General features: G+C 33.1%; 2 protein-coding genes across 2 annotated transcripts; both read left to right on the forward strand.

Moving 5' to 3' along the window:
* Window positions 1–1,155: 1,155 nt before the first annotated feature.
* LOC137815293 (3'-5' exonuclease-like) lies at window positions 1,156–4,381 on the forward strand. Its single transcript, XM_068618422.1, has 6 exons — window positions 1,156–1,495; window positions 1,878–2,057; window positions 2,834–2,964; window positions 3,062–3,220; window positions 3,836–3,946; window positions 4,213–4,381. Exons 1-6 carry the CDS (start codon window positions 1,270–1,272, stop codon window positions 4,285–4,287), a joined length of 882 nt encoding a protein of 293 aa, XP_068474523.1. The 5' UTR covers window positions 1,156–1,269; the 3' UTR covers window positions 4,288–4,381.
* Window positions 4,382–10,130: 5,749 nt separating this feature from the next.
* LOC137815310 (UDP-glucuronate 4-epimerase 6) lies at window positions 10,131–12,154 on the forward strand. The gene has a single exon (XM_068618449.1). It carries the CDS (start codon window positions 10,444–10,446, stop codon window positions 11,755–11,757), a length of 1,314 nt encoding a protein of 437 aa, XP_068474550.1. The 5' UTR covers window positions 10,131–10,443; the 3' UTR covers window positions 11,758–12,154.
* The last annotated feature ends 1,228 nt before the right edge of the window (window positions 12,155–13,382 follow it).

Genomic DNA, 13,382 nt, shown 5'->3' on the forward strand with positions numbered 1-13,382 from the left:
GCTGAGACTGAGTGGAATTATTTCACCACATTTTTTATTGGATTTTTTTTACCTTTTGTAGAAATCAAATAAATAAAAAAATTGCATTAGAATAATAAAAAATAATAAAACTTTAATTTCTTTTAAATTTGTTTATCCAGACAACATTTTTTTTATCTAAACACATCCTAAGACATTGTAGAAGTATGCAAGGGATGTCTTTCATAGAAGACCTATAGAACTAATTTGGTGATATTAACATGCCTCACAAAAAAAATCTATGAATTGTGTCACTTTGTTGAGGTTGTGAACCAAGTGATTTTTATGAAATTTGTAAATATGTTTAAATTATATAACCTGCGTATATTTTGTTAAACTTCTTTATTAATGTAAAATATAAATTCATATATATATATATATATATATATATAATAAGAACTATATTTATAATTAGAGTGATTTCATACTAATGCAATAGTTAAATAATTGATTTCTTTGTAATTTAAGTGAGACAAGAATGTGAGGCCCAATTATTCATATTTTATTATGTTGAAATTTAATATACTTAAATAAACTAACATAATTGAAAGATAAAAATAAAATGTGAGAAATTTATTTCAAATATTTATATTGATAAAGAATAGCATGCATTTTTGTAGTGCACGTTGAGATAGTGATAACTTATAAAGTGTTTTGTTGGTTAAGTAGATCAATTAGTGTGTCAATGTTTTTAGAAACATTAGATAATTCATTACACAAGTTTATTAAAAAAGATATGAACATAAACAAAAGTGACAAACATTAACATTCTTATTTATTATGTCTAAATAACATTTTGAATTGGATGTTTCTATCAACTATTTATTACATGTAAAATTCATTAGTCACAAATATTTAAATATGATTTAGATGCTACATTATCATGAATATCATGGCATGATGTGCTAAAATATATTTGAAACTATTTAAACTTATTCATTAAAGTGTTAACTTTAATACAATAATAATAATAATAATAATAAAATATAAAACAATAATACAATTATCATATTTTATTTTAAATTAATCTCAACCACAAATCACAATTTTATCAATTAATTTTTTATCAATAACACACTCACCCAGTGCATAATTTATAAACTATTATTTCACTTTTTCCTCTATTTCTTTTAATTAATACAATAATAGTTTTTCATTTTCACTCTCCGATGATATCCTCCCTCGAGAGAAAACGCGCTTCTTGTTCCGTGCTTTCACTCCATCTATAATCTGGCGGGAAAGTGGTTTCAGATGAACATCGTGGCGGCGGAGGAGAGTGGTTTCACGCGCCTTGCCTCATTCGTCTGCGATTGCGATCCTTTCACGGAGGAAGAGCTTGAAGGCATCGAAGCTTCTCTTTCCAACCCTAACATCAAACGACGTCGATTCAACCATCTCACTCCCCGTCGCCGCCGTTTGCCCGCATCGCTTATCGCTCTTCAACACCCGAATCTGTCTTCGTTACCCCGTCTTCCAGGTTCTTTACACTAATTCCTCATTTCGGCTTTTTATTACTCCTCTTGTTTCATCGCATATTATCCTTCTTCTTCTGTGATACACAAAATGACACCGGTTCAATCATTCCCATTTCAATCACTAATTCTGAAAACGACACATTTATTATGAAATCAAAGTTAATTGAAGTATCTTCTGCAAGCTCTACTTATTTTCTCGACTTCTGCTTCTTCTAAGGCATTTCTGAACACGACTTAATATTTATGATTCTGTTCTACTGGTTTGTATAGAAATGCTTGAAAGGAATTTCATTTGGTTCTTGGAATCAGTCAATTGAACTGTATTTTGAATGAATTTGTATTTGCATTTCCTCTAAGTTTTTAATTATTTTTCATCTTGCACAGGCTATTCGAGAATGAGATTACCTGCAATCAAGTTTAATGGTCGAATTATGTACAGCAGGACTTTTGATTCTGTAGAGAAAGCTGCAGCAAAACTCTTACAAGCTCTGGGTGAAAAAAATAGAGAGATTGTGCAAATTGCAATTGGATTTGACATTGAGTGGAAACCCTCCTTCACAAAAGGTTGTTTCAGCGTCTTCTCCCTGTTTTTCAATAGCTGCTGATTCTGGCATAAGCGATTTCCGGTTAGCATTGAGTCTGTTATAATTGCTGCTTTGAGTAATAATATTAATATGTATCTGGTACAGTAATGATAAACCATTCATTCTGAAACGGGTTGGAGTGGAAAGGAAAAAGAGATAAGAAGAAAAGACAGGGAAATGAAGTGATAGGTGTAACTAGTGATGTGATGGAAAAGAGACAGATAGGAAGAAAATGTGATGCAAGTGAGATAGAGGAGAGAGGGTGAGTGTATGAAGATTATCTTTCTTATCTGATATTAAGATGTTTTTACTGGTCGAGTGTAAAAGAAATTATGCCGGTTTTTCTTGAACTAGTTTATGTTTTTTTAATATGTATTTTAAAGAATAGAATGTTTAAAGGCTAGAATCTGATTCTTGTTCAAATTTATAGAACTTTGATGGACTGTCTTGACGAGGAATTTCAAAATTCCTTGAAGGAATAGCATTTATTGCAAATTGTAATTTATGAAGGTAAAGACATGATTTGGGTATCTGGGGGGTTAAAGTTTTAATTCGAGCTAATTGTTTGGCTCCTTACTCCTCATAGTTTATTGATTATCTTTTCTTCAAATGCTCTGTTCATCTACTGAGAGAGAGGAATTCCCTACTTTTGTGCAGAAGAGCCTTTTTTTCCCTTTAGAATATTAATTCTTAAGAAAAGAAGTAAAAATTTCGTAACTTAAATTACTGAATCATTATTGTATAAAACTTTTATAGGTGTTCCACCCGGAAAGGTAGCAGTTATGCAGATATGTACTGACAGTAGTCATTGTCATGTTCTACATCTAATTCATTCTGGAATCCCTCGAAATTTACAGCTTTTGCTTGAAGATCCCACAGTTCTGAAGGTTTCTATTTCTGTTAAACTAGATTTTTTTAATGTTTTATGTCTACGTGAACTCATCAATTATTGTAAGTATTAATACAAAGTTTGATGTGCACAAGGTTGGAGTTGGGATTGATGGTGACGCTGTGAAAGTTTTTAGAGATTATAAAATATCTGTTAAAGGTGTGATGGATCTTTCTCTCCAGGCTAATCAGAAGCTTGGTGGTGATCACAAGTGGGGTCTTTCATCTTTGACTGAAAAACTTTTATCGAAACAGGTAGTTTCGTATCCAATTGTCTTAAATTAGGATCAGTATATATCTAGTTACAAATGGTATTTATATTGTTCTGCTATAAACAGTTTTAATTACTATCTTGTAGTACTTAAACAAGTTTTTTCTTTCTTTCGTTCAAGAAAACAATAACAAAAAATTTAGCACGCGCATTACTGCATTCAAGGGATAATTCATCTTTGAATAAACCATTAATTTTTCCATCTTAATAGGATTTAGTTGTACTGTTGTGAGTTCTTCAGAGGGAGAAAAGTACTGTTACATTTAGACCAGAAGAATATATAGACATATCCGAAATAGAAAATGACAAAAGTGGATGCCATAAGTAATAAACTGTTATTTTCTTGTTCATTTGATCGTCTCTAGGTTATTGTATTCCTGCACTCACACAAAATAGAGACAAACAATATGTACTTTTCAATGACTGCTCGATCAATACCCCTTTTTAATTACCTTTTCATTTTTTATTTATTTTTCTCTTATTTGTCCATGGAGAGAGGAGGATGTGAAGGGGTCAGTGAGATGTTTCAACTGCCTTCCCCAAAAAAAAGGTGAAGAAAACTATCTTTGTAGGATATTAACGAAGCTTGTTATTTGCAGCTTAAAAAGCCCAATAAAATAAGACTGGGAAATTGGGAGAGTCATGTTTTGTCAAAGGAGCAACTAGAGTACGCAGCAACAGATGCTTTTGTTTCTTGGTATCTTTATCAGGTACATACTATTATTGAATAAACTTTTCAAAAATTAAATTTCTCTCATAAAATGAAATCAACCTATATACCTCTATTAACTCAAATACTTTGATTTAAAGTTTAGTTTATCTTACCTCTTATGTTCTTTTCATATTTGACTAATTAGTAATACCACTCCCAATAGCTAATTATTAGCCTTATTTTGATTTCAAACTATTAACGTCCTCAGTCTTGTCTTCCATTTTATTGATACTTGATTCTAGGAACTGGTTTATTCTTCTGCAGGCAATTAAAGATCTCCCGGACGCCCAAGAAGTCACGGACAAAAGTGCCGAGGTTGATGGTTTAGTGCAGGAATGACTACATCTTCGGTGTGTATTAAATTTAGTTTCTTTTAAGTGTTCACTATTAAGTATTATTTATTTATATGCAGGAAATATATGTTGTTCTGCAATATTTTATTTTCCTTCTCCCACACCCATTGGAGGGTGTACCCTTTAGCTAAGAAAATAGAAAGGACGTAATAATGAGAAAAGAAAAGGAAAGATGCAGAGTGTGAGAAGTGGGTGCAGAATTTGTGGTGTTTAAGATCTGAATGGTAATATATTCTCACTAAAAAAATACACCATTTAACAACTCAAAATATTTAAACGTTTTTTTTAATTTTTAAATTGAAGTACTAATACATATTATTAAAATGGGATTATCAAATGATTAATTTTTATCTGAGAGGCAATAAATCAAATTATATTTTTCTTAAGATCCGAGTGTTGGGATGAGTCTATTGAAACTTAAATCAAAGAGACATCAGTTGTGAACCACTTGAATAGAAGACATTGGTTGACAGGTTAATTCTGTTAAAAGTGTTTGATAAGAATGATACATGAAATCTTTTTGTTATAACCTTCTCTATCACACTCCTCATCTATTTCTCTTTTCTATTGTTGCTTCTGAAAACACATGCTATTTTTTTTCCTTCTTATTCTTAACGATGCTTATTATTAATGATAAAACATGTCATGTGTATTCATATTTTTATTATATGAAAAATATATATAATTTTATATTTTTGTGAATAATTAATTAAAAATAAAAATATATTAAAAAATTATATAGCCATTATTTTTTAAAAGAGAAGTTATTTAATTCTTTTAAAATAAAGAAAAGTTATTCAATTATGTATTTTATTAACTAAATAAATAAGTTATTTTTTTATTAGAAGGTAAGATTGTTCAATTAAAAAATGACATCAAGGAAAGTTAACGAAACTAATGAATGCATTTAGGAGCTTAGTAGGACAGTGGAGAAAAGGAGAGAATGGTAAGTTTAAAAAATGTATATGTAATTTGAAGTATTGTTAGTTTTTATATTCTTTTTGGGGTTAGTTTTATAGTGATTTAGATATAGCACAATAATAATTATTTATTTATTACATAAATTTTAATTACAAACTAGTTTTAATTTGATATCATTTAAAAAGTGTTCTTATGTGCTTATGTTTTTTTTTATTAACAAAGAATAAATAAAATAAAAAAAGACACTTCAAGGGTGTCTCAACCCTTATACAAAATCTCAAAATTACATGATCCTAGAACCCTACCAACTAAGGATCTGACAAACATTGTACAACATATCAAGATAAAAAACCAAACCAAAATATAGAAACCCACCAGATACAGTTGTCTCACCCCACCAAAACTCTTATGTGCTTATGTCCTCTCATTGTTTTGATTAATCACACCTTATATAAATTCTCATGGTGTTGTTATAATTAAATAATATAATAAAGATATGATAAAAAAAATAATAACTAAATAATATAATACAGATATTATAAAAAAAATATTCTTGTTAAACTTGATCTCTTAATAATTAAGATATTTGAAAATTAATAATAATAATAATAATAATTTATAAAATATTAAGTTATGTTTTGAGTATATAAAGTAGACACACAAGTCTTTAATGACAAGCTTTATCTCTTAATAATTAAGAGATTTTATAATTATTATTATTATTAACTTATAAAATATTCAATTTAAGTTATATATGGAGTATATCGATTAAAGACACAAGGTCTTTAACTTTAATATTTAAGTATAAAGTATCTGAAGTAGGTGGATAATTTATTTAAATGCTATTTTTTGACGATTATTAAATAACTTTGATTAACATTCAACTGATTAATTTATTTATATAACTTGATTTGAAGAGAAAAATTGAAATAACTTAGAGCAATGTTAGTTAGTTAGTTATGAGATATATCGTGTTGAAGTGTTTGTAAAACTATTTACACAAATATCTTATAACACCATATCACTTTATGAGTATGTGAAAAGTATCACTTTTAAAGGTTTTGGTGACTCATTTTATTTTGAAACCCAATGAACATGTTGCATAAAGCGAAGACTTATATAAGCATGATACTGTTCTTTAGTTTGCTTATATATAAAATAATATTATTATTATTAAACTTAAAAAAAACAATATTTCAAACACGATGATTAATTTTAAAAATATTATTTTAGTATATTTTCTCAAGTCATATATATAAATAAGTGTATGATATGACTTTTTTTAAAAAGATTGAAAGTTACATTTATTTGTTAATAAGTCATCAAATGAGTGAAATTTGGATATATTATTAGTGATCATTATATTATATCATGACATGTCTCCATTAATATTTCTTTTCACTTTTTCCTTTTAAGTTTATTTTTTTGCTGGAAAGTTCATTATATAGTAGAGGAAACTGATTTAGTATGATAGAAGTTAAGAGGATGGTTGAAATTAATATTAATTTTCTCTTATCTCATATTTTGTTAAGGAATTTAATCATTAAGCAGGGTCAGTACGACAACTTTATATATTTGTTATTTATTTATTATGTTAATATGATTAGAGTTTTTTCAGAATGTAATGTACCTTTAGTTCGGTTATCATGTCTAGATTTATATACTATAAATTTAATCATAAAAAAAATTTAGAAGTGTACTACGCATTACCTAAAATATATGTATTAATTAAATTTGTACTTATTAGATATTTATTGTTAAATATTTATTAATTATTGGTTAATGGACTAAAGCCTACATGAAAACTTAGCTGGTATGGTAGTGAGTATCAATTCTCCTCATTCATTTTATAACTCGGTATATTTTGATTTATAGAAATAAATACCTAAAGAATAACTTAAAAGATAGATTACACGTTATAAATGAAAAAGTAATCACTTTATTGGGTTTGTATCTAGACTCAAATGCTTATAAACAATATATTTTTTCATGAAGTACTATCGAAACTCATATTCATTTATTTACTCAGATATTTTCTCTATTTTTAACGAGGATGAATTGTCTTTCTTTTAAGGTATTTGCAAGAGTGCAATGAAATCTTTGAGCACTCAATAGAGTGGTGGAACACCTCTAAAAGATTCTTTGACTTTTAAGGTTAAATCGTGATGGAATTTCAAGTTTCAAAAGCAGACAATATCTCAAATGTGATGATTGATTTTAGTGATGTTATCTCAACGAACATGAGATCAAAATATTAATATTGTATTGAAAGATCGAAAACTCATTTCTTTAACTTCCAATCGAAATACTTGTTTTAATATGTTCAATATAAGACGAAGAATAATTATATATTTTTTTAAATAAAACTAGAGTAAAACTCTGAAATTTAAAATGGATAATAGATAAATAGAAATGAAATGATATGATAAGATTGATAGTACATGAAGGATGGATATATGTTAGGATGTGTTAAAATTGAAGAAAAGCTAAGAAAGGTTATTGGTGGTTGCGTTGTTGGCATGTTAACTAACTTTGAAGGTGATGGCATGGCCCCAACCCAACTGTCCCCATTGCTGACTGAATGTGAACCTCATTCATGCATTCAATTCACCACCTCCCTTCTTTTCTTTAACACCTGCCCTCACTTTCACACTCACAGGAACCTTTAATAACAATAATTAACTAAAACACATCAAATATGTGTTTGGCAAATGGAAGTAGAAGAAAAACCATTGACAACATAAAACCCTTTTTTATCTGCTATGAATAAATAATTAAGAAAAAGTATGTGTTGAAAGAGATTAATTAGATAACTTAGGCAGAGATTTTGAATATTATAATAAATAAAAGTTTGATTGATTGAAAAGGTGAAGGATGAGTGAGCTTCAGATTCAGCTGCCGACACTCCAAAGATACCAGAGAGAGGAGTGAACTACAATTAACAAACACACAAAACGACAACTCATCGTTTCTTCCCACGCTGTCACTTCCCAATTGCTGCAAATGCCATTTCTATTTCTTATATCAAAAATCATTCACACAAATAACACCAACAACAACTTCATAACACCGACTCTAATATACCACTATTTCCAACGAACCTGCTCGTGAAAAATCGTTACATTTTCAACCATGATGTAGTTTCGCTTAAACCATATGTTATAACAACATTGCAATTACGTTTACATATTTTGTGTTTTTGTTGTTGAAATGATGTTGTTGGATATTGTTGTCCAACTAGTTTGGGAACTAGAAGAACTATTGATTTTGGATGATATTTGGTTGATCCTTACATGTTTAACACTCTTTTTCCTTTAAGCTTTCTCGTCGAATGGCTCCTCAGACGGGTGGGGTACTTGTAGATGACACTCCAACGCTCAAGTCAACGGGATGTCGTATTCGGCTGTCAGAATATTGTAGATAATAACGTACATTTTTTCTTGGAATGTGTGATATTTATATTACCTTGATGGATCCTTGTTGTTGGACCGGATTAGGAGGTTGCTTAGTGACTATGGTTGGATTAGGTCATCCTCTAACTATGAGTTAACCTTCGCTAATCGGGTCAACCTTTAACTTGAGCATCCTATGTCGGTCGGCCACATATGCCACGTGGTCGACCCTGTAACTTAAGGTGTAGTCTGGTCGTATAGGTTGACGAGTTGACGAGTTCAAGGAGAACCATCGGTCATCCTAGTAGAGATATGTTTGTGCAAGTGGTATTGGCATGTGATAGAGAGAATATATATTTAGTTGTGAAGGAATAAAGAAAGGAAAAAAGCTCCATTTCATCACTTACGAACCTTCTTCTGCATTTCCTTTCTTTCTGCCGTGTTGCCTCCATCACTCAACACCCTCTTCTACTTAAAAATCCTTTTTTCTCTATCAATTTTCTTATTAAATTTAATGTATAGTTTGATCAGCCTATTTTATACAATTAATTTTCTTCTATACATTCTGAAATTGGGCTTTGTGGATAATGACCCACCGTCACTCATGTCTAATACGTGTTGTTCCAAATCTTGTGCTGCTTACTTTTTCTATAATGCTTTCATATTTGCATTTTTGACTTTCTCGTGTCCTATTTTCTCTCTCAAAACAAATGTATATATAGATTTTCCCTTTAACTTATTTTATTTACATTTACATTAAATCTTGCTCAATAATTCACAAAATGGTTCAATCTGAAAACATGTCTCCATAATAATTATTACCATGATACAACAAGTCTGAAAGAGAAATATTTGCAATATTGGCCAAACACAAACCATGTTCCAAACATTTTGAATTGTCATAAAGTTTAATGATTTCAGCAAGCGATAATGTACGATTGTTTGACGATATTTTTTTGATACAGTAAGTTGTGTTTCGTATTCCATTGTGTTACAAACACCTTCAATGTATGTCGTAAAAAAGGTTAAAATATTTCAAATTTTCTGGGTTACGTATTTATTCGGTCTTCTGAATGCTATCGCCATGCAAAAGTTGTGTATATCATAATTGAATGAACAAAAGGTGAAGACGTAAGTTAAAAAGATTAACTAGAAAGTTCCTTGAAGTTACACAATCTTGTTACCTTACCCTTTTAATGCTTCCTGATATGCATTACCCTCTTTAGAGTTTTTGTGGTGTTTTATGTAAGATTATGGAATGTGAGTATTTGAAATGAAAGAGAAAAAGAGTAAGAAATTGATGATCTGTCAGACATAAATGATCGTTGGTAGAATTAAGATGTTTTATGGAGAAATGGAGAATGTTGAAGTACATAAGAGGATAAATGTGGAATATTGGCCAGCGCAAAAGGTAGTAGTAGTGTGAACAATATTGTTGGTGACATAATTGATTAAACGTAGAAAGCAGTGAAAGAGTGTTGTTAATAGGTGAAATTATTAAATGTGACAGTAGCAGAATGAATGAATGAAAAATAGTTGCTAATAATAATGAGAGAGATTTATTTAATGGAAGTGGTGCTCCATAGCCAAATTTATTAGAGATGGGTTGAAGAATGGTAATTAAATATGATGATTTGGTGAAAAAAAAAGAAAAGAGTTGGGACGTGGAGAGCACGTGATTGAGTGATGCATAATAGAAGAGTGAGAAATGAAAATATTATTCTCTCTTTCTTTGGGCCTTTATAATAGAGTTTTGTTGAGGGTTCTGGTTGGAGGCTTTGATTTCATCATTTGGCCTCTGATAAGAGAAGATAATAGAAGAAAGAATAATGGAGACAAGCAAAAGCATGAAGCTGGAGAGATACAACAGCTACATACGAAGAGTGAACAGCACAAAGCTGCTTAACGCCTCCTCCAAGCTCCTCTTCCGCGCCACCCTTCTCGTCGCACTCATCCTCGTTTTCCTCTTCACCTTCAACTACCCTCCCCTCGCCGACTCCACCCACCGCCATCTCCACGCCCACTCTCACTTTCTCTCCTCCGCATTCGGCGCCTGGGAGAAGCAGCTCCGCCACTCCTCCACCCCGCGCCGCCCCAACGGCCTCACCGTCCTCGTCACGGGGGCGGCTGGCTTCGTCGGCAGCCACTGCTCTCTCGCCCTCAAACGACGGGGAGACGGTGTGCTGGGTCTCGACAACTTCAACGCATACTACGACCCCTCCCTCAAGCGCGCTCGCCAAGCAATGCTGGCCAAGCACCAGGTCTTCATCGTCGAAGGGGATCTCAACGACACGCCCCTGCTCCAGAAGCTCTTCGACGTCGTCGCCTTCACCCACATCCTCCACCTCGCCGCCCAGGCCGGCGTGCGCTACGCGATGCAGAACCCCCAGTCCTACATCACCGCCAACATTGCCGGCTTCGTCAACCTTCTGGAAGTTTCCAAATCCGCCAACCCCCAACCCGCCATAGTGTGGGCTTCCTCCAGCTCCGTCTACGGCCTCAACACGCAGAACCCCTTCTCGGAGCTCCACCGCACCGACCAGCCCGCCAGCCTCTACGCCGCCACCAAGAAAGCGGGGGAGGAAATCGCACACACGTACAACCACATTTACGGGCTCTCACTCACCGGCCTCCGGTTCTTCACGGTGTACGGCCCCTGGGGGAGACCCGACATGGCTTACTTCTTCTTCACCAAAGACATCCTCCAGGGGAAGACCATCGACGTGTACCAGACGCAGGACGGGAAGCAGGTGGCGCGTGACTTCACCTACATCGACGACATCGTGAAGGGGTGTCTCGGGGCGCTGGACACCGCCGAGAAGAGCACCGGGAGCGGCGGGAAGAAGCGTGGGCCGGCCCAGTTGAGGATTTACAATCTGGGCAACACCTCGCCGGTGCCGGTGGGGAACCTGGTGTCCATTCTGGAAAACCTGCTGAACACGAAGGCGAAGAGGCACGTGATCAAGATGCCGTCGAACGGCGACGTTCCGTACACACACGCGAACGTGAGCCAGGCCTTCCGCGATTTCTCTTACAAGCCCACGACCGACCTCCCCAGCGGGCTCCGGAAGTTCGTGAAGTGGTACGTGGGCTATTACGGGCCCCAGCTGAGGCCCAAAAAGGAATCTCGTCTTGACAACTGATGCCCTGGCCACGTCATCTTCTCCTTTAATTATTGCTTCTGTCATTCTTTTTTCTTAATTATTATTTTCCGTGGACCCAAATGTTGGTGTGCCAACTATACACATATAAATATCCGGTGGTATAGATGAACAACATAAATGTTAAGGAAAGAAACACAAACCAAGTTTCTCCCCCTATGTATCTATCCATGTATCTATCTACTATACTACTGTATGTATCTATGTACGTATTTGTGTACACATCTGTATCCAAATCCAAAGCCAAAGGAAAAGAGAATGAGGGATGTAATAATGGTGGGTGGGGTCTGCCACAAAGGTTGCAGATCTCTCCCTTCTTTATCCATATATTTTCATTTCACACCCATTTCACATCTTTAATTAATCATCTTCTTCACTATGTTTTCTCTATCCTCCATTATTCTTCTTATAACCTACTATTTCTTAAATAAACCACACCATTTCTTTAAATCATCCTCAACTTGTCAACTTTTTAAATTCTTTATTCCCATCTCCCAATCCAAAGATGCATTGTGCCCAGCAACTTCTTTAATATTTCATAGTACAAATCACATCTCATTTTGTAATTTTTTTACACATATTATCATGATTTTACGTATGATTCATTAAGAATGAACAGTGACTATTATTTATAAGCAGCAAAGAGAGAAGTTAAAAAGTTGCGGCTAGAAAAAAGAAGATTATTATTGGAAGGCACTAAGTCAAGATCTAAGAGAATCCAATAAAATAATTATGATGCCGTGTGTCCTTTAATTCCATGTTTGCTACTTAATGCTCCTCGTTATTTCCATCTACAATAACGTTACTCTTATGGGCCGTAACATGTAATTGCATCCACAAGTGCAAAAAACCTAAAACTAAACAAATCACATGGACAACTTTCCACAACCTAAAAAAAAGTAAAGACATATGTGAGTGTGTCACAAGCTTCTTGTCTTGTACAACTTTAAATTTTATGAACAAATTGGATGAAGAAAAGATGGGTTAGTTTGAATGTTAGGCAAGACCAATACGCGTGGACTGCAATCTTATTATTTATGTAATATTCTTCCTCATTTCCCACGTGTCATCACTTCATCCCTTATAAACTAATGCTAACTTAACTAAATTCTTCCATTTCTAGATCAAACTTTGCATACCTAATTCAATTACTAAATACAGCTGCTGAGCTTCAAGTTAGGGAAGGATCAACCGACAAATATGATATACGATTAGAAAGATTGCAACTTTTTTTCCGAATAAATCAAAAGAGTTGGATATTGGATGTGGTGTCTTTCGTATTGTATCTCATAAAGTTGACCAGAGAACTCTTCAAAATCTCATTAAACTAATAATCTTGTTAATTTCATGATCCACCATGATGATAGGTAAAATTAATATTATCCAAGGGAAAGGAAGACAAAACCATGATTTTCTTATTTTTATTTTATTCTGAGATTAAGAAAAATGGTACATAATTGGATCGATCCTACTAGAATGCAGAAGAAGAGGGACAGAGGGATGGTCTTTGTATACAGTTAATGTCAACGGAATGTTTCATTTTTCTCTTATTTTAACGTGTAAGTGCAAGGAGACCAATTGGCAGAAAATGAGGAATAGTTTACCTT

This window comes from Phaseolus vulgaris, chromosome 1, assembly GCF_000499845.2.
Source record: "Phaseolus vulgaris cultivar G19833 chromosome 1, P. vulgaris v2.0, whole genome shotgun sequence".
NCBI classification, from domain to species: Eukaryota; Viridiplantae; Streptophyta; class Magnoliopsida; order Fabales; family Fabaceae; genus Phaseolus; species Phaseolus vulgaris.